The sequence below is a fragment of the Polyodon spathula genome, chromosome 2, assembly GCF_017654505.1.
Source record: "Polyodon spathula isolate WHYD16114869_AA chromosome 2, ASM1765450v1, whole genome shotgun sequence".
Taxonomy (NCBI): Eukaryota; Metazoa; Chordata; class Actinopteri; order Acipenseriformes; family Polyodontidae; genus Polyodon; species Polyodon spathula.
In genome coordinates, this window is record NC_054535.1 from 12,744,167 (window position 1) to 12,768,702 (window position 24,536).

At 38.6% G+C, this 24,536-nt stretch overlaps 1 protein-coding gene across 1 annotated transcript; it reads right to left on the reverse strand.

Annotated features, from left to right (window-relative positions):
• Positions 1-1,973: 1,973 nt before the first annotated feature.
• Positions 1,974-24,536, reverse strand: LOC121330355 (von Willebrand factor A domain-containing protein 2-like). Its single transcript, XM_041276821.1, has 14 exons — positions 24,481-24,536; positions 24,046-24,114; positions 23,660-23,734; positions 22,229-22,362; positions 21,981-22,090; positions 19,797-19,988; positions 19,455-19,588; positions 18,754-18,892; positions 18,339-18,394; positions 17,803-17,910; positions 14,380-14,397; positions 13,721-14,290; positions 12,771-13,322; positions 1,974-3,406 (listed from the first exon to the last, which is right to left on the reverse strand). Exons 2-14 carry the CDS (start codon positions 24,095-24,097, stop codon positions 3,375-3,377), a joined length of 2,172 nt encoding a protein of 723 aa, XP_041132755.1. The 5' UTR covers positions 24,098-24,114; positions 24,481-24,536; the 3' UTR covers positions 1,974-3,374.

Here is a 24,536-nt window from a genome sequence, read left to right on the forward strand (position 1 = left end):
GACATCTGATAATAAAATCAAACCAGCTTGTGCCAGTGTTTTATATGCTAGATAACATGTTCACTATAATCACATGCAGTTAAATTCTATATAACCCATAAAAAAAGAATTATTGGTAATTAATTTATAGCTACAAAACATTCTTAAGTATTTTCTTGAAACTACGGTGCATGTATAAGGTTCTTTTACACAGTCATTTAGGGCTGTCAAGTAATCGCAGTTAACAGCGATTAAGTATTAATTTCTTTGGAGATTAATTTTTTTAACATGTGTTAAATCGCACTCCTTTGTCTTGACCCTTTTAGCATAGCGTAACATTCCCTGCATCACATATGCTTGAGTGCATGCAGCTCAATGAGTGCAGTCTGTGTTTGCATACAAAGTTAGTCATATAACTGCATTATGGAGCAAAGTACTAAAAGTGAAGGACTTGTTGTGGATAGGAAGTTTATTTTAAAAAAATTACTTTGACGTATCTACTGTCAAATTGAAACTTTCAGTATCACAAATGTAGGCTACATCTAATCTGAAGCACCACCTGTGTTCTAAACCCACTTCTCAAAATACACTTTCTAGCAACACAACAAAACAGGTCAATTTCGAGAGTAAGCTTTTAGAAATTCAAGATCGCTGCAAGCCCATGAATGAAGCTAAGTATGAGAATATAACATATACTGTGCCTGTAGAAAGTCTACACCCCCTTTAATTTACAGGAACCGCTAAATTTATCCTGAAATCATGTGAATCACTACAGTTTAACACAGGTGGAGGCCACTTAACTTGGTGTGTGATTTTGAAGGTGATTTGTTACACCTGAGCTAATTTAGGATTGCTATTACAACAGGGGTGGACACTTATCCAACTAAGCTATTTCAGTTTTTATTTGTATTTAATTTTCTACAAATTTCTAAAAAAAAATTAACTATTTTAGTGCATTTTAATTCCAGGCTATAAGGCAACAAAAGGTGAACATTTTGAAAGGGGATGTAGACTTTCTATAGGCACTGTGTGTGTGTGTGTGTGTATATATATATATATATATATATATATAGATTCCTCTGATATTGGTAATATTTACGACATAAAATAAATCTGTTAAAATTTTAATTTATTTTCTCTTAGAGAAAAAGTCATTTTTATTGGAAAATTTCCTTGCTAGTTTTAAAGGAAAAATTTCAAATTACCTATTATTTGACTGAGGTAACACTAACTCGTCAACCAAAGTTGTTAAAATTATCATTTACGACCTCAAAAAGACATATTAAGACACATTTAAGTTTCTGTATAATTCTGTGTAAATAAATATACAACTATAAAGAAATAAGACAACAGTTTCTTTATGCTTTCTTTTTTGTATAATTAATAATAATAATAATAAAATACAAATTTTACTTCTGTAGCGCTCTTCATGCAATCATTCAAGGGCTCTTTTCAAAAGATATATAAAAAAAGCAGGTGTCTAACATATAATCCAGCTACAAATAAACAGACCCAAACAAATACATTTTCAAACAGGATTTAAAAGATTCAATTGTGTTAGCATTCCTCGGGACCAAGTTCCAAAGATGAGAGGCATTATAACTAAATGCTCTGGCACAGACAGAGTTCAAACACATTTTAGGGACTGTCAGAAGATTAGCTGATCTCAGGGAACGACCAGGGACATATGGGATCTGCAGATCTTGAAGATGAGGTCTAAGACCATATAAAACCTTATAGGTAATAAGAAGACCTTTAAAATACTACAACTACTAGTACGACTAATAATAATATCATCAGTAATATGCCAATAAATAATAATAATAATAATAATAATAATAATAATAATAATAATAATAATAATAATAATAATAATAATAATAAAACAAATGAGATGGATGCAGTAATTGTATCAATTAAATATGCGATTAAAATCAAGACTAAGTAAGATTAAAATGTTTACTTGCGAGATTAATCACGATTAGTTTTTTTTTTTTTTATTTGCTTGACTAATTTAATTGATTTATGTTTGGTTGATTATGTAGTAGCTGAATTTCTGCCACTGTACTTAATATAATTTTTGTTGTTCCTATAATGCCTACAGATCTTGCTATTTGCTTTGACACAGCGTTATATATTTAAACATAAACAAAAGTACATGAAGCAAATTAATATTAAAAATAATTCCACCTCATAGAAATGCATTTTTGAGTACATTAATTTCTATAGTAAAGGTCCTAACTTCTATATGTTCTGGTACTATTTACAACCAGTATTGCATTATTTATCTCTATGGAACACTCACATCTGAGTTACCACGTTACTCATGGGTTTTTATTACAGCAAATCTAATTACAGCTATAAGGAATAATGAGCCCTCTTTCTTTAATGATAAGGAATGGCTTAATGCCGTTTTCTGTAAGTACACCAAGGCTAAATTCTCAAAGCTATTTACTTCTCTCATGAGCACAATTTTTTCAGAATGGAGAAATGTACCCAAAAAGTTACCAAATCAGAAATAAACAACTAAGACTTGTAATTCAGTGGCTTGAAAGAAGTATTGTAGTTTTTTTTTGTTTGTTTTTAAAGTTTAATTTAGAAGGTCATACAAAAGAAAATTAACAAAATTCAATATTTGAGCAACAACACTCACAGCTGTTCACAACTACTGCAGATATCATAAAAGGTAAGTGTTCTAAAATTAAAAGTATTTTGCTCTAAAATAGTAAACTTACATACGCCAAGAAAAATGACTTGTTACTAAATATACAGGTTGCAATGGCAGTCTTGAAAATACTTACATGAATATCCCTTCATAGTAAGATTTTTTTTTAGAATGCAGCGTGCTGTTCCATTACACAATCAAGAGAAACACAAGTAAAAAAATACTGTAATGTATTATCATTTGAACAAGCACATTTTTACACAAAATAACATGTTTGTGTCTTCTTTAATAATGGGTTCCCACTCAACAGCCTTCCTTGTGTGATGTATTTCTCTTTAGTGTTTTATAATCAGTTGACAATTATACTTCTGTTTTATCTAAATATATTGTTCTGAGATCATTGCCTGATTCTGGAAAGAAACAAATGACATCATATTGGAATTTTGGCTTTTTCCAACAGCTGTCTTGAGTCTTCTTTAAGATAGTAACATGCACACGCATTTATCTATGTTCATAGAGGATATTCTAAAACCAGCACAAATACATTTTTGACATGTCAGTAATACTCAGTGGTATTCATGGTGACACTCCAAGCTGTTTTAGTCACCACCATCGTTTGGCATGGGGGACTATCCCTTTATAGCCTGTATTAGGTTTGTCCTGATGTGAGCAGTCTCTAATTAAGCACCCCAGGTACCTAAAACAGGACTATCGTGATCATAGACCCATGTCATGGCCAGAAGAACATATGCTGAGAGAGTCCTGGAAAAGAGAGAGAAGCCAAACGTGATGATCTAACAAATTTACATTAATACCACTCACAAAACTCTAGAATGGAAATTGTTAACTGTTGGTGCCTTCTTTAACATCAGTCTAGAAAATTTTACATCTGTTGTATACTAAATCTTTATTTAAACTTAGCATTTAAAGCTTTGTGAATTGGGGCCTGTGTATTTGGTTTATATTAACTTTTTTTTTTTTTTTTCTTTTTTAAAATCATCACAATGGATCCATAGCGCTGGCAGCTCTAACTTCCATTCCTTACTACACAGACCCCTCTATTCAGGCAGGGATCAGGGGTACATACCTTTACAAGGGACCTGTGCTCCTCAAACACGAGGCAAGAATATTATTGCACTCTTTTATGTAAATCATATAGTGTACCTCCATCTGTGGCTGCCATGACAAACACATGAAGTATTAGTCTCATTGGGTGGGGTCACAAAGTTCCCACATGGTTCTGAGTTCCCTATCAAGTATGAAAGGTAACCATTATCTAATGGGTACTTATCTCTTAAAACCCAGAATCTGAATAACATAGCAAAGCTGCTCGTCAGAGCCTGTGATGCAGTCTTGCCCGCCCCTAAGGGCATATAAAACTGCACACACAGATCTTGTCATCATTTTTCCTTTCAGTGGAACCTGACAGGAGAGCTATGGATGAGTACATGCTACTTTTATCTGCTTATGTGAAAGAATGAATCTTGGTAATAAATCTCCCTCCTGACCTGTGAGGGCACTGTGTTCCCTGGACTGAATGGTTTGGCAATTCATTCCAGTGAAAGGTGAAAGTCTGCTATCTAGAAAAGGAGCAGAGTCACTGTACACCAAAGTCATTGCCCCAGACGGGAGGCGATATGTCAATCGTGGATTGGAGGGAAAGCGATTGCACTTGCTAACCTGAAGATACAAAAGGGGATGTGGCCAAACTGCTCCTTTGTTATGGTTGAGAGAGAACTGCTGAAGGACTGTAGAGTAACCATGAGTGTTTCGTGTTTGTTTTGTTTGCCATTCTAATTGTACACATTTGTCATTATTAGATGGCTAACATGTTCTGGGAGCTGTCAATAAAGGCCAATACTAACCTGGACACCATTGCACTACTGTTCATGAATAAATTGTATTTCACCACTTGCACGTTAGCACTCACTCTAGACTTGTGATCGTATTTGTGTTCTCTGTGTGTTGATACTGTGTTTATTATTATTTTGGGACTGAACCCCATGGTTTCACTGTGCAATGTACATTGCTGTGTATGACAGGGATTGACCCGGATTAAAAACAAACAAAGAATTGTTTGGACCATGAACTTTGTTGTTTGTCATCTGTTTACACATTGCGTCACCTCTACACCTGCGCACTGCAAACCACAGCTTATTACTGCTAATCGTGTATTACACTATTAAAGCGATAATTATTAACGTTGTTATTAGTTTGTCTAATCACATGTAATTTTTGCACACAGCCTGTTGCTTGTTACATCCCCCAGCTGCCTTGTGTCCCGCATGAAGCTGGTGGCTTCTGTCGCCCCTTCCCAGGGTTCAAGTAACTTGACTCGGCTGACTTGTGCTCTCCTCACAGGCAGCTATAGCTCCAGCTGGAGTTAAACAAAAGTAAAACAAAAAAAAAGTTTAAAAATAAAATTCACTTTTTGAAAGTTAATTGTATTGTTACTGTTTTCTGTGAGAAATTTTCTTTCTCTTTTGTATATTTTCATTTTTTTCACAGAAGTCCGCGTTGACTGAGATACGCGCCATTCATTGCCGTAATTCAAGCCAGTAATCTGTGACACCTGCTTGATGTGGGAAATCCGAGAAAACCCAGCAGAGCTAAACCAAGTGTGCGTAAAGTGCCGCGCGATCCAGGATTTGCATAAACTAGTAAGCATGCTAGAAATGGAGCTGGAAGAAGTGAGACAGCAACAGGATCTTGAGGAACTGGCACACCCACAATTCATGGAAGTCTGCATCACCCCTAACAGACTGAAAGCCACCAGGGAGATAGAAGGTCAGAACAGCTGGGTTCAGGTAGGCAGAAGCAGGGAAAAAAAGAAACTTCGTCAAACACCACCAGAAATCAAAACAACCAACAGATTTGAGTCACTTCAGAATTGTGATGAGCAGAACCAACAACAAGAGAATGAAAGGAACAACATCCAGGACCCTATTGACAGTGGTGACAAGACAGTAAAAAGAAGGGAGGTCATGATTGTTGGGGACTCCATATTGAGAAACACAGCAAGTTCAGTTCGCAGTTTGGACCCCCTTACTACAACAGTGTGCTGCCTTCCGGGAGCCTCGGTCAAGCACATCACTGAAAACGTGGACAGGCTCCTAGAACGAACAGGAGACGACCCGGTAGTAGTCGTCCACATCGGTACAAACAACATTGGAAGAGACAGACCAAAATCCCTGCAAAACAAATTCAGAGAGCTAGGAAGGAAATTAAAAGAGAAAAACAAAACTGTGGTATTTTCTGGTATACTACCCGCACCTTGCAAAGGACCATATGGACAGCTGGAAATAATTAATCAAAACGAATGGTTGAAGACGTGGTGCACACGGGAAGGCTTCACCTATCTTGATCATTGGACCACATTCTACAACGAGGACTATCTGTATAGACGGGATGGACTGCATTTAAATAACAAGGGAACTAGTCTACTTGGAGAAAAGATCCTCGAGCAGGTTCGGAAGCATTTAAACTAGAAAGGAAGGGGGGAGAAATCAACAAAAAAACAGAAGGGAGACCGCATCAAAACAAGAACAACAACTCAGGTAAGACAACCATTAAATGTATTTATCTAAATGCTAGAAGTATCAGAAACAAAATTCTAGAACTTGAAGCTACTGCACTAACAGGTAACTATGATGTGATAGGTGTTACAGAAACGTGGTTATCTGAGAGTGATGGGGACGAATATAATATTTGTGGGTATACACTGTATAGGAAAGACAGGCAGGACAGAAGAGGAGGAGGGGTAGCGCTATACATAAGAAACAGTCTTGAAGCCCAGGTGTTAAACCTGGACAAAGAAAATAAAACCGAATCAATATGGGTCAGAATAACAGACAAAAATTCAAAAGGCATAATAATAGGAGCATGCTATAGACCGCCAGATTCAGACGGTGAGCACAATAATCTGTTATACAATGACATTAGAAATGTGTGTAGCAAAGGAGAAGCCATACTAATGGGGGATTTCAACTTCCCCCAAATAAAATGGGAAAACCCGGTGGGTAGCGCGAAGGATGAAATAGAAATGGTGGAAATGACAAATGACTGCTTCCTAACACAATTTGTGAAGGCACCCACTAGAGGGGAGGCATGCCTTGATTTAGTCTTTTCAAATAACGAAGATAGAATAACTAAAACAGAGGTCAGAGAACCACTGGCAAACTCAGACCACAACATGGTCTCATTTGAAGTGTTTTTTAAATCCCCAAAAGTAAAGACTAAAGCTAAGGTTTACAATTTTAGAAAAGCAAACTATGAAGGTATGAAACAGAGACTAACAGAAGTAGATTGGAGTAAAATAGAGAAAACACCCACAGAAGAAGGATGGTTGTTCTTCAAAAACGTAGTACTAGAGGCGCAAAACAATTATATCCCTAAAGTAGACAAATCTAAATGTAAAACTAAATTGCCAAAATGGTTTAATAGATCAATTAAAAAAAATATTCAGCGAAAAAAGGCACTTTACAGAGCATTAAAAAAGGACCAAAAAGAAAGTACACAGAAAGAGTACACAGAACTGCAAATGCAAGTCAAAAAGGAAGTTAGAAAGGCCAAGAGAGAAATAGAAATGAACATTGCTAAGGGAGCTAAAACCAATTCCAAAATGTTTTTCCAATATTACAACAGCAAGAGAACATTCAAAGAGGAGATTAAATGTTTAAGAGATACAAATGGCAAAATCATAGAGGAAGAAAAAAAAATAGCAAATATGTTAAATGATTACTTTTCACAAGTTTTTACAAAGGAAGATACTGACAACATGCCCCACATGTCATCCAGTTCCTATCCAGTTTTAAATAACTTTAGCATAACTGAGGCAGAAGTGTTAAAGGGACTAGGAGCTCTTAAAATAAACAAATCCCCTGGGCCGGATGAGATCCTCCCAGTAGTACTCAAAGAAATGAAAGAAGTAATTTACAAACCGCTAACCAAGATCATGCAGCAGTCTCTTGACACAGGGGTGGTACCGACAGACTGGAAAATTGCAAACGTAATACCGATCCACAAAAAGGGAAACAAAACTGAACCAGGTAACTACAGACCAGTAAGCCTGACTTCTATTATATGCAAACTTATGGAAACTATAATAAGATCCAAAATGGAAAATTACCTATATGGTAACAGGGTACTGGGAGACAGTCAACATGGTTTTAGGAAAGGGAGATCGTGCCTAACTAACTTGCTTGATTTTTTTGAGGATGCAACATCGATAATGGATAATTGCAAAGCATATGACATGGTTTATTTAGATTTCCAGAAAGCTTTTGACAAAGTCCCGCACAAAAGATTAATTCTCAAACTGAACGCAGTTGGGATTCAAGGAAACACATGTACATGGATTAGGGAGTGGTTAACATGTAGAAAACAGAAAGTACTGATTAGAGGAAAAACCTCAGAATGGAGTGTGGTAACCAGCGGTGTACCACAGGGATCAGTATTAGGTCCTCTGCTATTCCTAATCTACATTAATGATTTAGATTCTGGTATAGTAAGCAAACTTGTTAAATTTGCAGACGACACAAAAGTAGGAGGAGTGGCAAACACTGTTGCAGCAGCAAAGGTCATTCAAAATGATCTAGACAAGATTCAGAACTGGGCAGATACATGGCAAATGACATTTAATAGAGAAAAGTGTAAGGTACTGCACGCAGGAAATAAAAATGTACATTATAAATATCATATGGGAGATATTGAAATTGGAGAAGGAATCTATGAAAAAGACCTAGGAGTTTTTGTTGACTCAGAAATGTCTTCATCTAGACAATGTGGGGAAGCTATAAAAAAGGCTAACAAGATGCTCGGATACATTGTGAAAAGTGTTGAATTTAAATCAAGGGAAGTAATGTTAAAACTGTACAATGCACTAGTAAGACCTCATCTTGAATATTGTGTGCAGTTCTGGTCACCTCGCTATAAAAAAGATATTGCTGCTCTAGAAAGAGTGCAAAGAAGAGCGACCAGAATTATTCCGGGCTTAAAAGGCATGTCATATGCAGACAGGCTAAAAGAATTGAATCTGTTCAGTCTTGAACAAAGAAGACTACGTGGCAACCTAATTCAAGCATTCAAAATTCTAAAAGGTATTGACAGTGTCGACGCAAGGGACTTTTTCAGCCTGAAAAAAGAAACAAGGACCAGGGGTCACAAATGGAGTTTAGAAAAAGGGGCATTCAGAACAGAAAATAGGAGACACTTTTTTACACAGAGAATTGTGAGGGTCTGGAATCAACTCCCCAGTAATGTTGTTGAAGCTGACACCCTGGGATCCTTCAAGAAGCTGCTTGATGAGATTTTGGGATCAATAAGCTACTAACAACCAAACGAGCAAGATGGGCCGAATGGCCTCCTCTCGTTTGTAAACTTTCTTATGTTCTTATGTTCTTATGTCTTGGTGCCTGCATGCAGTACCATTATGAAGGGCTCTAACAAGCAGGCTTCCCTCAGTATTGTACATATATTTACTGTGTGGTTAAGAAGGAAGCTTATACAGGTGGGCATCCTTGTATACTGCTTCCTGCGGTAATGCAAACAGAGTAGACAAGTAAAGGTCACAGACCTGCTCCGTTCCTCAGGGAACGAGGTTAAAGCACCGGTACCATACCATACCAACCCAGTGCAAGTCACCAAACTGGTACCGAACTGACTGGTTACCATCCGAATACCACATCGGTACCGAACCGTACTGTACCTAGGGTACCGTACCATAGTTCACATACTGTACAGAGGGTACTGTACCATACTGACCCGGTGAAAGTCACTGCACTGATACTGAACTGACCGGTACTGAACCGACTAGTACCTCTGGTACCATTCCAGTTCAAATTTTGGTACCACACAGTACCAATGGTACCGTAGTGAATCGGTGCTAAGGCAGTTTTACAGTAATGTGCACTGTGCTGCTGCTTGCAGCATGCCTGGGTTCTATCCCTGTGACATGTGCAAGGCCAATCTGCCAGTGGAGGATAATAACTGTAGTCGGGTGAGTGAGATGCAAGCATTTTAGAATGTGAAAGCCTGTTTAATTTTTGCAGAAGCCAGGACAAAGATTATGCTTCATACCAATCCTAGTTTTTTGCTGAAAACTATCTCGGCACTCCACATCAGCCAGTCTGTGGCTGACCATTCACCTCCTTTCCAGTATGACAGGATGCGACAGCTCCATAAGCTGTAGAGTATTATGTGGACAGAACACAGAGCTGGAGGCAGTCTGAACAGTTTTTTGTCTGTTATGGGGTGAAACCTTGTGTGGCAGGCTGGCGAGTGGATAGAGGCCCAGAAACAGTCTGCAGTTAAAAAAAAAAAAAACTAATTTTATTATAAATAAACAAAAATACAGGTGCACAAGGGCAAAACAAAAAATCTTTAAACACAAATAAAACAAAAAACAAAATTCACAAAAATAAAGGTTTCCAGGCTGGGCAATGCCTTCACTGGATTCAAAACTTTCAAACTTTCAAAAATACCACATCAAACCACCAACCTGCTTCCTCAACTCCCTCCTCTTTAATGGGAAGCAGAGGCCTCCTTTTATGTCAGGTGGCTGGGTGCTGATTGATCGTTAATTAAACTAATCATCTAATCAACCCCAGCCACCTGAACACAATGAACTCAGGCAGGTAGGGGAATTTAACCCCATCCCTGCCAATTTCTAAAGAGCAGAGCTGTGCTCTGCCACATACCTCCCCCCATGTACCCCCCCCCCAAGAGTCCAATTATGTCCCTTGGGTGGGCTGTTTTGGTGGGTGGTGGTGGACGGGGTTGATGTCGGAGCCCCCAAGACTTCTTTGGTTGAGGGGGCCCCCGAATCTCCAAGGTAGCACGGCGACGACGGCGGCCCGGCTCCCTCTCGTGGAGGAGGCGGCGATGGCGGACCCTCTGGAGGCCTAAAAAACAAAAAGGAGACACCAGCAGCCCCAGGCGATGCGGAGCAGCAGGCGACCCCAGGAGATGCGGATGCGTCATCCCTGAACGGTGCATGGCAGGCATCCTTGGGCCATAGCTCCTCCCCTCTGGGCTCTGGGAGCGGCGGCTCCTCCCCTCTGGGCTCTGGGAGCGGCGGCTCCTCCTCCTCCCTCTCGGGCTCTGGGAGGCGGCGGCTCCTCCTCCTCCCTCTCTGGCTCTGGGACGACAGGCAGCTCCTCACCCCTCTCTGGCTCTCGGGAAGGCGGCTCACCCCTCTCTGGCTCTCGGGAAGGTGGCTCACCCCTCTTTATTGGAGTGACCGGGGCATCTCCCATGTCTACCGCCAGGTAATTAACCACCATGAGGGCAACCTCTGGGAAGGACGTCGGGTGGTGTTGTTCCTTCCATTGTTCCCACCTCTCCCCATCTCGACGCCACAGCGTGTTGATAACTATGGGGAGATCGTGGACGAGGTCTGCCTCAGGGTGCATCAACCAGTCCCAGATCTCCTGGGACGGTGGTGAAGGTGGTGGTGCTGGAGGTAGTGGGGTGGCCCCTGATGCCCGGGGTGAACACTGCACCTCCTCCTGGGCCTGGTTGTAGGGGCATCCTGCCCAGTTGTGGCCGTCCTCCTCACACCGGCCACACCAGTTTGCCGGTGGCACATCTGGGCAGGACCGCCAACAATGGTCCTCCTTCCCGCACCAGGAACACCAGGGGAAGAGGCTGGTCGGGTCCTCCAGCGGTGGCTGCAGCAGCTTACATTTCTTCAGCTGCTGCTTGTCCTGCCTTTGCCGCTGTCTGCTCTTCTTTCCTATGTTAAAAAAAAAAAATTATCCCAAAAATTCCAAAAAAAAAAAAATAATAATACCGCTCTGAGCCTCTAGGTGGCGCTATCCCACTTCTATTACCATATGTGGTGGGCTGGCGAGTGGATAGAGGCCCAGAAACAGTCTGTAGTTAAAAAAAAAAAAAACTAATTTTATTATAAATAAACAAAAATACAGGTGCACAAGGGCAAAACAAAAAATCTTTAAACACAAATAAAACAAAAAACAAAATTCACAAAAATAAAGGTTTCCAGGCTGGGCAATGCCTTCACTGGATTGAAAACTTTCAAACTTTCAAACTTTCAAAAATACCACAACAAACCACCAACCTGCTTCCTCAACTCCCTCCTCTTTAATGGGAAGCAGAGGCCTCCTTTTATGTCAGGTGGCTGGGTGCTGATTGATCGTTAATTAAACTAATCATCTAATCAACCCCAGCCACCTGAACACAATGAACCCAGGCAGGTAGGGGAATTTAACCCCATCCCTGCCAATTTCTAAAGAGCAGAGCTGTGCTCTGCCACACCTTGTCTAAGCAGAGGCTATCTAAATGAATGACAGACACAGTCAAGACTGCCTATCAGTGAGCCAGCTTGCCCCTCTAGAAAAGCTCACTGCCCATTCCACCAGGGGCATGGCAGTTTTGTGGGCTTTTTTCCAGGGTGCATCTGTCACAGACATTTTCAATGCAGCAGTGTGGACTACTCCCCATACTTTTACCAGGTTCTATAGACTGAATGCCATAGATCCACAAAATCCTGGCTGGGGACTAGGGAACTGGCATTCCAAATTGTAACGTGCAAGGTAGCCTTTGGCTTAGCCTTGTAGCATTCCAGTAGTTCTGCAATATTGCTCTGCGACGGCTTTGGTATGCATACCAATTAGGTAATGGTTACATTTTGGACTTGATAGGGAACGTTAAGTTATTATCATAACACTGGTTCCCTGAAACAGAAATGTAATCATTAACCTTTAATGATCAAGGTCGCTGCGACCATGATTGCAGCAGGCTTGTAGGAAAAATGATGACGAGATCTGTGTGTGCTGTCTTTATATGCCATCGGGGGCAGGCAAGACTGCGTCACAGGCTCTGACGAGCAGTTTTGATATATTATTCAGGTTCTGGGTCTTTAGGAGATAAATAGCTATTAGATAATGGTTACATTTCTTTTTCAGGGAACCAGGGTTATGATAACAACTTAATGTTATATTGCATTGGGTTGCTTTGGGTTACATATCTAGGGAAAGAACACAAGTGGCTGTGACTAAGTCAAAAGCCGTACTGGACTGCAGTGAATTACTGCTTTGTCAGGTCAGTCAGGTCAATAAGATTCAAACCATTGAATTTATGAAGCAACAGTTAAAGCAGTACTTACCTTCACATATCTTTTGTACTAGGTTAGCCTCATAATGTTTTAAATGTTCATAGGCAGGTACTGGAATCATGAACTTGGGGTTCCCAGCTATTCTCAGAAGAGTCTGTGACTGGGCCTCCCCCACTCCAGTCAAGAGAACAGTAACTCCATGTTGTCTTAGTTGCTCAGCAACAGTAGTGACCTCATCTGTACTTTGTCCGTCTGTTATTAAAACAACAGCTTTTTGGATTCCCAGTCTGCCACCCTTTCGGGCACTAAAAGTGTCTTCTGTTATATACTGCAGGGCTTTACCAGTCTGTGCGTTTCCACCTAAATATGGAGCCAGACTTACACTTTTCTTCATTTTCCCCTCACTGTCAAAGGTATCCAAGTTGAAGACTGTCCGGGGCTTGTCACTATAAATCACCAGTCCGATCTGGGTGAGGTCAGCGTCAATGTCGAACTGTGAAATTATGTTTTTAACAAAGCCTTTGATGTGACGAAAGTCATGCCTTCCAACTTTATGGGATGCATCCAAAGCAAATACCAGGTCCAGAGTCTTTGAATAACAGCCTGTGTAAACAAGATATGTGGGTGTTTTTATTTTAAACTTGATTGAAGGCTATATATATATATATATATATATATATATATATATATATATATATATATATATATATATATATAATGTGTCCAGGTTTTCTATACATACATTAAAGACAGTTGTCCTTTAGAGTTTAAACATAAATATAAAAGTATGTCAGGAATATGAATTTAATTAACTATGTAGCAGCTTATACTTTATTCACATTTATAACATTTGGGGAAAACATTTATCATAAAATATTGTCATGTAGGCAAATACAAATTATTACGTCAACTGAAACTGCTAATACAAATTGGTATTGCCTAATCTATTCATACTACACATCATATTGAGAAAGGGAGAAACAAAATTATCTTTATCTTACCCGCTGTATTTAATCCACATATTTTTGTTCTAAGTTCCATAACTTTGCCATACAGCTCCTGCGGATCACTGAAGGTAAACACCAGACGTGAGTCTCCAGTGATGAGGTTCATTTCACTGAACAATCTGCTCCTGCTGACAGTTAGAATGAATATTTCCCTCTCTCTGGCATTGTCTGCAGGAAGATTTACCGAGTCATGTGACTTTGAATTGGACAATACCACCAAAACATGGGGGACCTCCGTTCTAGACCCCTGTGTAGATCTGAAACCATATTCCGCAATGTAATCCAGAGCTCTTCCTGTGAAAGTGTTGCCTCCTCTAAAGTGAATATTGTCTATGTCCTTCATCAAATCCAAGACAGTGCCATAGCGTCCAATGGGGATTTCCATGTTGACTTTATCTCCATACTGGGCAACTGCAATTTGGACTTTGGTGGTGGAATCAAACACAGACTGAACAAGTCTTTTGATAAAATCTTTAGCTATGAGAAATCCTTCTAAGCCCATATTCCAGGATCCATCTAGCAAGAAGATCAGATCAACTGTGCATTCCACTAGTCCTGCAGGTACTGAAGAATGCAAGCAGATGTATATAGTTTATTACCACCTAAAGATAATTGGCTTAATGTCATACAGTCTAATAGGATACAATACTTACTGAGGTATCTGGTTCCAGCTGTAAAAAATAAATAGGAAATAGTCTTTAACATTGTTCCACACAAGCACTTTGAAAAACTACTTTGCACTTTTGATGATATATATATATATATATATATATATATATATATTATATAATATATATTATTATATATATATATAATATAGTATATATATCTATATATGACACACACACACAGAACAAAAATATAAACGCAACATGTAAAATGTTGGTCCCATGTTTCATGAGCTGAAATAAAAGATCCCAAAAATGTTCTATTTGCACAAAAAGCTTATTTCTCTCAAATTTTGTTTACATCCCTGTTAGTGAGCATTTCTCCTTTGCCAAGGTAATCCATCCACCTGACAGGTGTGGAATATCAAGAAGCTGATTAAACAGCATGATCATTACACAGGTGCACCTTGTGCTGGGCACAGTAAAAAGGCCACGCTAAAATGTGCAGTTTTGTCACACAGCACAATGCCACAGATGTCTCCAGTGCTGACAGCAGGAATGTCCACCAGAGCTGTTGCCGGAGAATTGAATGTTCATTTCTCTACCATAAGCCGCCTCCAACGTTGTTTTAGAGAATTTGGCAGTACATCCAACCGGCCTCACAACCGCAGACCACATGTAACCACGCCAGCCCAGGACATCCACATCCGGCTTCTTCACCTGCGGGATCGTCTGAGACCAGCCACTCGGACAGCTGATGAAACTGTGGGTTTGCTCAACCAAAGAATTTCTGCACAAACTGTCAAAAACCATCTCAGGGAAGTTAATCTGCGTGCTCGTCGTCCTCACCGGGGTCTTGACCTGACTGTAGTTCGGCATACTAACCGACTTCAGTGGGCAAATGCTCACCTTCGATGGCCACTGGCACGCTGGAGAAGTGTGCTCTTCACGGATGAATCCCGGTTTCAACTGTACCAGGCAGATGGCAGACAGCTTGTATGGCATCGTGTGGGCGAGAGGTTTGTTGATGTCAAAGTTGTGAACAGGGTTCCCAATGGTGGCGGTGGGGTTATGGTATGGGAAGGCATAAGCTACAAACAATGAACACAATTGCATTTTATTGATGGCAATTTGAATGCACAGAGACACCGTGATGAGATCCTGAGGCCCATTGTCGTGCCATTCATTCTCCGCCATCACCTCATGTTTCAGCATGATGATGCACAGCCCCATGTCGCAAGGATCTGTACACAATTCCTGGAAGCTGAAAATGTCCCAGTGAGCATGTTTGGTATCACCCATTGAGCATGTTTGGTATGCTCTGGATCGACATGTACGACAGCGTGTTCCAATTCCCGCCAATATCCAGCAACTTTGCACAGCCATTGAAGAGGAGTGGGACAACATTCCACAGGCCACAATCAACAGCCTGATCAACTATATGCGAAGGAGATGTGTCGCGCTGCATGATGCAAATGTTGGTCACACCAGATACTGACTGGTTTTCTGATCCACGCCCCTACCATTTTTTTTTAAGGTGTGACCAACAGATTCATATCTGTATTCCCAGTCAAGTGAAATCCATAGATTAGGGCCTTATGAATTTATTTCAATTGACTGATTTCCTTATATGAACTGTAACTCAGTAAAATCTTTGAAATTGTTGCATGTTGCGTTTATATTTTTGTTCAGTGTGTGTATATACTGTACTGATCAAAAGTTTTAGGCAGGTGTGAAAAATGCTGTAAAGTAAGAATGCTTTCAAAAATGGACATGTTAATAGATTTTATTTATCAATTAACTAAATGCAAAGTGAGTAAACAGAAGAAAAATCTAAATCAAATCCATATTTGGTGTGACCACCCTTTGCCTTCAAAACAGCATCAATTCTTCTTGGTACACTTGCACAAAGTCAAGGATTTTGTAGGCATATAGTCAGGTGTATGATTAAACAATTATACCAAACAGGTGCTAATGATCATCAATTCAATATGTAGGTTGAAACACAATCATTAACTGAAACAGAAACAGCTGTGTAGGAGGAATAAAACTGGGTGAGGAACAGCCAAACTCAGCTAACAAAGTGAGGTTGCTGAAGGCAGTTTACTGTCAAAAGTCATACACCATGGGAAGACGGAGCACAGCAACAAGACACAAGGTAGTTATACTGCACCAGCAACGTCTCTCCCTAAATTTCAAGGCAGATAGGGGTTTCCAGATGTGCTGTCCAAGCTCTTTTGAAGAAGCACAAAGAAACGGGCAACGTTGAGGACCGTAGATGCAGTGGTCGGCCAAGGAAACTTACTGCAGCAGATGAAAGACACATCATGCTTACTTCCCTTCACAATCGGAAGATATCCAGCAATGCCATCAGCTCAGAATTGGCAGAAAATAGTGGGACCCTGGTACACCCATCTACTGTCCGGAGAAGTCTGGTCAGAAGTGGTCTTCGTGGAAGACTTGCGGCCAAAAAGCAATACCTCCGAAGTGGAAACAAGGCCAAGCGACTCAACTATGCATGAAAACACAGGAACTGGGGTGCAGAAAAATGACAGCAGGTGCTCTGGACTAATGAGTCAAAATTTGAAATATTTGGCTGTCGCAGAAGGCAGTTTGTTCACCGAAGGGCTGGAGAGCGGTACACGAATGAGTGTCTGCAGGCAACAGTGAAGCATGGTGGAGGTTCCTTGCAAGTTTGGGGCTGCATTTCTGCAAATGGAGTTGAGGATTTGGTCAGAATTAATGGTCTCCTCAATGCTGAGAAGTACAGGCAGATACTTATCCATCATGCAATACCATCAGGGAGGCATCTGATTGGCCCCAAATTTATTCTGCAGCTTGACAACGACCCCAAACATACAGCGAAAGTCATTAAGAACTATCTTCAGCATAAAGAAGAACAAGCAGTCCTGGAAGTGATGGTATTTCCCCCACAGAGCCCTGATCTCAACATCATCGAGTCCGTCTGGGATTACATGAAGAGAGAGAAGCAACTGGGGCTGCCTAAATCCACAGAAGAACTGTGGTTAGTTCTCCAAGATGTTTGGGCCAACCTACCTGCCGAGTTCCTTCAAAAACTGTGTGCAAGTGTACCTAGAAGAATTGATGCTGTTTTGAAGGCAAAGGGTGGTCACACCAAATATTGATTTGATGTAGATTTTTCATCTGTTCGCTCACTTTGCATTTTGTTAATTGATAAATATAATCTATTAACATGTCTTTTGAAAGCATTCTTACATTTTTTGACACCCGCCTAAAACTTTTGCACAGTACTATATATATATATATATATATATATATATATATATATATATATATATATATATATATATATATACATATATAATCTAAACACAAAAACAAACATTCTGTTTAGTGCTTGTACTTGAATTTGTATTAGTACAATACAGTATTTGGGTAGATGCTCTTGTTGATAAAATGTATATCCATTTGGTAAGGGAAACATACCACAATGCTTATCTCCCCCATAGCCAAGGGTACACAGGCAGCTGAACTCTTCCACACTTTCTGTAATGCAGGTTCCTCCGTTGAGACAGGGACTGGACTCACAGGGATCTAGAATGCATGTAATGGTTATTCAATGACTTTTTTTGCCTCAACAAACATGGATATTCATTTTGTAAATCTGTTATTGTTTTGTATTCTGGAAGTCTTTGGTAATTCCAAATATTATACTCTACTTAATAGCGTATGTCTTATGTATACTATGCTTTCATCTCTATATGCTGCTTATTAAGTTTTATTTTTTTCTTTGTACATTGCAATGATCCTTTTATTGTTTTCCAGGACCCCCTTGTAAATGAAGCATTGGGCTCAATGGGCAAATAAAGAAATAACTGGGTCACTAAAGAAATAAACAATACCTTTTGTTTTAGACTAAGGTATAATTCAGTGTTCCCTGTAGTTTTAATCACAAATAATACAAATAGTTATATCATTTATATTAATTTAGTTGCTTTTACAGTGACTGGATTTTTTGATACCTGGACACAGTGTTCGGTGACATCGGCTATGTATTTTATTTTCTACCCGTTTCCACCTAGAATTTAAAGAAAACAAGTTAACTTATCATGAATATTTATGGGTAGGATAAGCAATGTTTTATTCGATGATCAATTCATTATTTTAGATTGATCTCATCTATAGAATTAGGTTTTACATAAATAAAATGTTCACAGAATTAATACAAATCATGTACTATTTATTTATTTATTTACATAATTTGTCCATTTTCAGAATTACTGTACTTGCTTGTTAGTTCGGTTATTTATTTATTTATTTATTTATTCACCAGTCCACCACAATCATTTTACTATTGGAGGCAATAATACAAAGCAAGATGATTTTACACACTGGGACTTTGTCATACAGTTCATGTCTGGATCCAACATTACTTACCCATAGACAGGACATATACTAGCCATGGGTTTAACATATAATCCTGTACTTTTGCCCTTCCAGCAAATATGATTTCCCTTGTACTCTTTCTGAGCCTCTATGGTTGTTCTCAGGCAGTTCTGAGACTCCACATAACATGCTGGGGAAGAACAGAGACACTGTACAGCACTGTACTATACATTACTGGCAGACCCTTAACAAATACTAAACAATGCCGAAAAATAAACACATCTGTAGAACACAATTTGAATGTCACCATACCAATTTAAATTAAAAGTAAAATTAAAAAATACATAGAGCATGCTGGCCCGCTAATAGTTAATCAGAGGCAGCTATAGTATTGTTTGCCAGGGAAACCCCAAGCCGCCTTCTTTCTCCTCTGCTTCCCTTCCAAACACATTGACAGTTCTAATAACAATGGTTCCTGCTTCTAAAGAGGAACAATACAGTTGTTTTTTGCTACCAGTTATTTACAGTGTATCACCATGGCATAGGCCGTTTGCATGTAATGAAACACTGTATTCTACCAGTACTTAACATGTAAATACAGAACACGTGGGTAATTACCCAGTTATTACAATGTTATTACAAGTTTGTGTATCTACAGCTCTACTGATGTCTTCTTGAGAAAAATGGCACATTCAAATAGCATGGCTATATTACACCGTGAGTCAAGTGGAATAAAAGGTAGCGTCACCTACAAGGTGGAATGTCATTGCAAACACTGATCTGTGTTAAAGTTGTATAAAGTCCATTTACTGCATCATCATAGTGTTCAGCAAAGAAGACATACATCTCACTGGGCTCGCTTGCGACACTGTGTAATACTTTCCATCTACAAGGAATGACAAAAAAGAAGAGGCAATCAGGTTAATGATATTCATACATCACATCAGGCAACACTGTTAATTAAAGTCACATTTTTATTGGCTTCAGAGTATACTGTAAAATAACAACATTTGTTAAAAAAGATAACCCATACCATGCAGCTTTTCCCACACAGCAGATCCTGGGAATAAAAAAAAAAAAAAAAAAGATCTTACTGCGGATGTTTGATTCCCACTGCAAATAGGGTTATTCCACTTCTCTTTGCAAAAATGGCTGGTGGAATAATGTTGTCCTGCGATTTCCCATCTGTAAGTAGTATCATAATCTTAGGAACTTCATTCCTTCCCCCTTGGAATCCTTTTCTCAGAACATGCTTAATGGCACGACCAATTTTTGTACTCCCCCCTCTAAAAAGAAAAATAAATACATCCCATCATTTATTTCAATAGTGTAAACGATGTACACTAGTGAACACCTGGATAAAGCTTGTAAATCTGTAAGTCAGCTTATCAGCAGCAGTTTCATTTTAGAACAGAGATGTTCAAAGCTTTGACTTGGATTTCAATAGTCTTGTTTTGAAGTTGTGGAAGCAGTTTGCAGTATGGTACTGATAAAGTTTGTATAGTAACATGTGTTTCAGTTAATGTGTGATTTCATTCCATGTGCAGGAACTCTTAATTAGTTTACTTATGGTTAGTTAGGTAGATAAAGGTTTTGGCTAATGATCTCATTAGTATTAATGAAACAGACTTTTTGAAGTTTGAATTAGACTTCTTTTAAATTTCATCAGAATGTTATGCATTTTACTTGACAAATATTTTCCCTAAATTGACCATACTTGTTGTTTTGTAATATAATAATGCAGGTATGAGTGCTGGGGTGTGTATGACACAACTCAAACCTGATATCATGACTTGAAAATGCTGAGAGGTTATACAATTTGCAAAGAAAACAGCTGCAGAATCATTTTTTGACAAACTGACATTGAATCATTTCTGGTCTTGAAAATAACCTGTCCACCAAAATAATCAGCAGCAGCCAGGATACCTGTCATCAATATTACTCACCACTTACAGGTTAATGGAAAGAAAATGCATCCTGTTAGGAGTGAATGGTGAACATTATGTCACATTGTTTCATTTACAAAGCCCATTTGAGAATTGAGCAGCACATATTGTGATTATATTTATGTCATGCATTCTTGCCTTTCATAACATTTTGTTAAAAATCTAGGTGAACAAACCCTGCACAATTCAAAACCTCGCACCTGCGGTCTAGAATTTATTACAAAATCTGAACAAGTGTCCATTTGGCCATATTTTCTGTGGCTGCATGGCACCTGTTACCCATGCTAACAACACCCAAGTTCATATGCTCTTATTTGGAATTTGCAATATTTTTTAAAAGAAAGTGCACTAAGAATTAAGACTTAATTTGAAATAACTTGTTTCAAGACTCGTTGCAGGGGAGTGTTTCTAGCATCTGTGTTTTCTGTTTTTTTTTATATTAAATTAATTTGTTTTCAATTTGAATCCAAGAGCAAATGTTAAGCATTTAAAGATCTATAAATTGCAATTTGAACTGTATTCTTACGTAGTGTTAGAAAGTCCAAACCTGAAAAGATTTTATAATCATGAAACCATTCCTTGAAGAAATTAAGACAAACATTCAGTCCAGATATCGGTATCTAACTTTGCTCTAAATTACAGAATTGGACCAATTATGACCAACTTTGGGTCTAATTAAGTAATTTAGAGCACATGGAACAAAAGCCAGGAGGGACACCGGCCCTCCAGTACTGGAATTGCCCACCCCTGTAGTAGAGCCTGAGCTATTTTTGATACAACAACAGACCTGTCAACACTCCTGTATTCACCGGGAGTCTCCCGTATTTCGGAACCTTCTCCCGGACATATCCCTGGACAGATTTTCTCCTGTATTCTACTCTTCAACCCACTTATGTCAGCAAACCTTTAGTTCTACAAAAGTCATGGCTGGTGTGTGGTTACTGCAATCCCTGTGTGTATCTAGCAGAGTGTAGGACCCAGGGGAGTCCTGTGGCAGGCATGCATTCAGTGCGCGAAGATCACATACTTAGCCACGCACCTGCAACTCCCCCCCCCCCCCCCACACACTGTCGATTTTGTATTTTCAAAGGTTGACAGGTATGAGATTTCAGCTTACAAAGGCTCCCGTATTTTGAAAACTCAATGGTATGCAATAAAGCTAAAAAATTATGTACTAACACAGGGGACAGCGAAGAACATGATGAAAGGGGTTCTATGCAAGGAGTACATGTAAACCGACATGGAATATGGACAACAACGCGACTCTCTTTGAAGAGACAAACCTTGCCCTTGGTTTGTTAAGAGGCTTCCTTCGTACTGCAGTTCTCCTACCTATAGTGAATATTTTTGATGGCTTCTTTTGCTTCTTCTCTTGTTGGATAAGCATCTAAAGCAAATTCTGAAGTAGATTTGGAACTGTGTTGTATCACTCCAATCTGCACCTGTTAAAACAGAGAAGAACAGCAACTGCATTTAGAATTCAATAATGTTTTCAAAGCTTAAGTTGATCTGAAATGCATCATAGATCACTACATTTTATTTGCCACTGATACTTTTTTTTACATGTTCTTTTTCCTTACCCTGTCTGGATTTATGTCAAGCAATTCACATACTTTGGATGCAAAGTGTTTAGATCTTTCAAAGCTTCCTTTTCCAATGCTGTATGAACCATCCATAAGCAGAATTACATCAATAGCCGCTGAACACTGAATCACTGAAAATGCAAGCAAAACCCAGAAACACCATGAACTTAACTAGCAGATACACACAACAGGTACAGTAGAACAGTGGCTGCTTTGGAGAAGCTTATCATGGAATTGTAATGTGCAGATTGGATTCAAAGCCTGCATTTCAGTGACCTTGTGTTAAAACGTATTTGATGTAGAATGTGTTTTCTAATAATCTATATTTTTGTTATAATGTAATTATTGTACTGTAAAGAAACACAGCCAGCTTTGCTGTAAAGCAGGGGTCTCCAACCCTGGTCCTGGAGAGCTACTGTGGCTGCTGGTTTTCATTTCAACCAATCTCTCAGTTACTTAACTGAACCAATTATTGGCTTAATTAGTCAAGATTAACAGGTGTTCCAGATCTTTAGACACTGATGATGTAAAGACACCTATAAAACCTGCTGGATAGGGGCTCTCCAGGACTAGGGCTGGAGACCCCTGCTGTAAAGGAAACAGCTAAAATACCACTTAAATAACATTATGCTTCAATCACTACTTACAAATATATTGGAAAATAATAGATAGTACTTAAAATAAATAAATAAATAAATAAATAAAGCATGTTTTTTTTTTTTTTTTTTCTTACCGATAGGACATATGGACTCCATTATTATGGCTGCATATTTGTAATCAAGTTTCTCAAAAGATCAGGCACTGTAAAAAGCTAAGATGTTTAAGACTAATAAATAAATAAATAAATAAATAAACAATGATAATAAAAAGGGTTACAGTACGTGAACTGTGAACCTCGTTTCTTAAGCCTCTAATTTTCAGAGTGATCAAATGGATAAGAAGAAAACAAAAAAATAAGATGTTTTAGTATTTATAATGTCTGACACAGCGATCGTTACCTGCTAGATAATCAACAGGAAAAGTTAGATGTTAGAAATGACAGACAAGGGCTCTTACAATAGACATGGTCAATTATCTACAGGCAGTGAACGCTGTGCATGAAAGTTGTTGTGTATGAAGACATTTTTAAAATGTGTTTGAGATTCTTTTTGCAGCTTAGAATGTATGTTGTCGGTGCAAGTGAGTTTCAGCCTTCCCCATTAGCTTTTGAGGACATCTTCCTGTGGGATAACGACTCATCTTCTTGTGGAATAATGACGCTCTACTCAGAAGTTTATAACAGGTGTACTTAAAAATATTTGTTCTTTACTCTTACTTTACCATTCAAGTTTCAACCCATATGATTACAAAGGATATTGTCTGTAATTTTTTAAAGTTTATAAATAATATTGTTAGTCACTGCAGTTATTTTATACTTAATGAACTCACATTTGCCAGAAGCTGCTATCTTGATAATTGTTTCCTTATCAGCCATAAGCTGTTGGATGCTGTCTCCCAGGCAAACTGAAGAAAATATTAGAAAGTATTGACATTTTAGGACTTATTGAAACTTTGTTGGTGTAAATGTGAAATCAGGAAAAAAAAAAAAAAGTTTTAAATTCATACCAATAAAATGTAGATAAAGTTATAAATAGTTATGTACGATGTTATTAATGGAATTACACTGCTGGATTTTATACACTGTAAATAAATGGACTACAAATACAGTTGAGCAACTAATGCCCCTGAGAGTTTGTATACTTTATATTTCTTTGAATAACTAATACAATTAGGCTTTGTTATTTTTTTGTAAAACTGACAAAAATCACACATACCCAACACTGTTATATAAAACGCAACAATACATATGATCAATCTGGTCTTCATAATGAAATTCACCACCCCTAAGAAACAATGTGAAGAAATATGGTAAACTTCTTTGCATTTACACAGTAACACACTGTAAAAGGGATTATAAACTATTGTCAAAGGTTTCTGAATGCTCCTTCACATTCTTAAGTAACTGTCAAGTTATTTTTGTCAACCTATAAAATACAATTTATGACGTTTGGGCTCTACTAAGCACCACACAAAAATCATTTTATTGATATGTTGCACAGTTGTGAAACAGAATTACTTTCATTTAAGTTGTATCTATATCCTGAGGAAAACAAACAATATCTCCTAATACAGGGTTAACACAGTATTAGCAAAACTGTTTGGTGTCTTCACACACACACGCACACACACACACACACACCTGCCTTTACCTTCATGGATGACTGAAGTGGAGATGAAAATACTCTCCCCACACCTTCTATGGTCA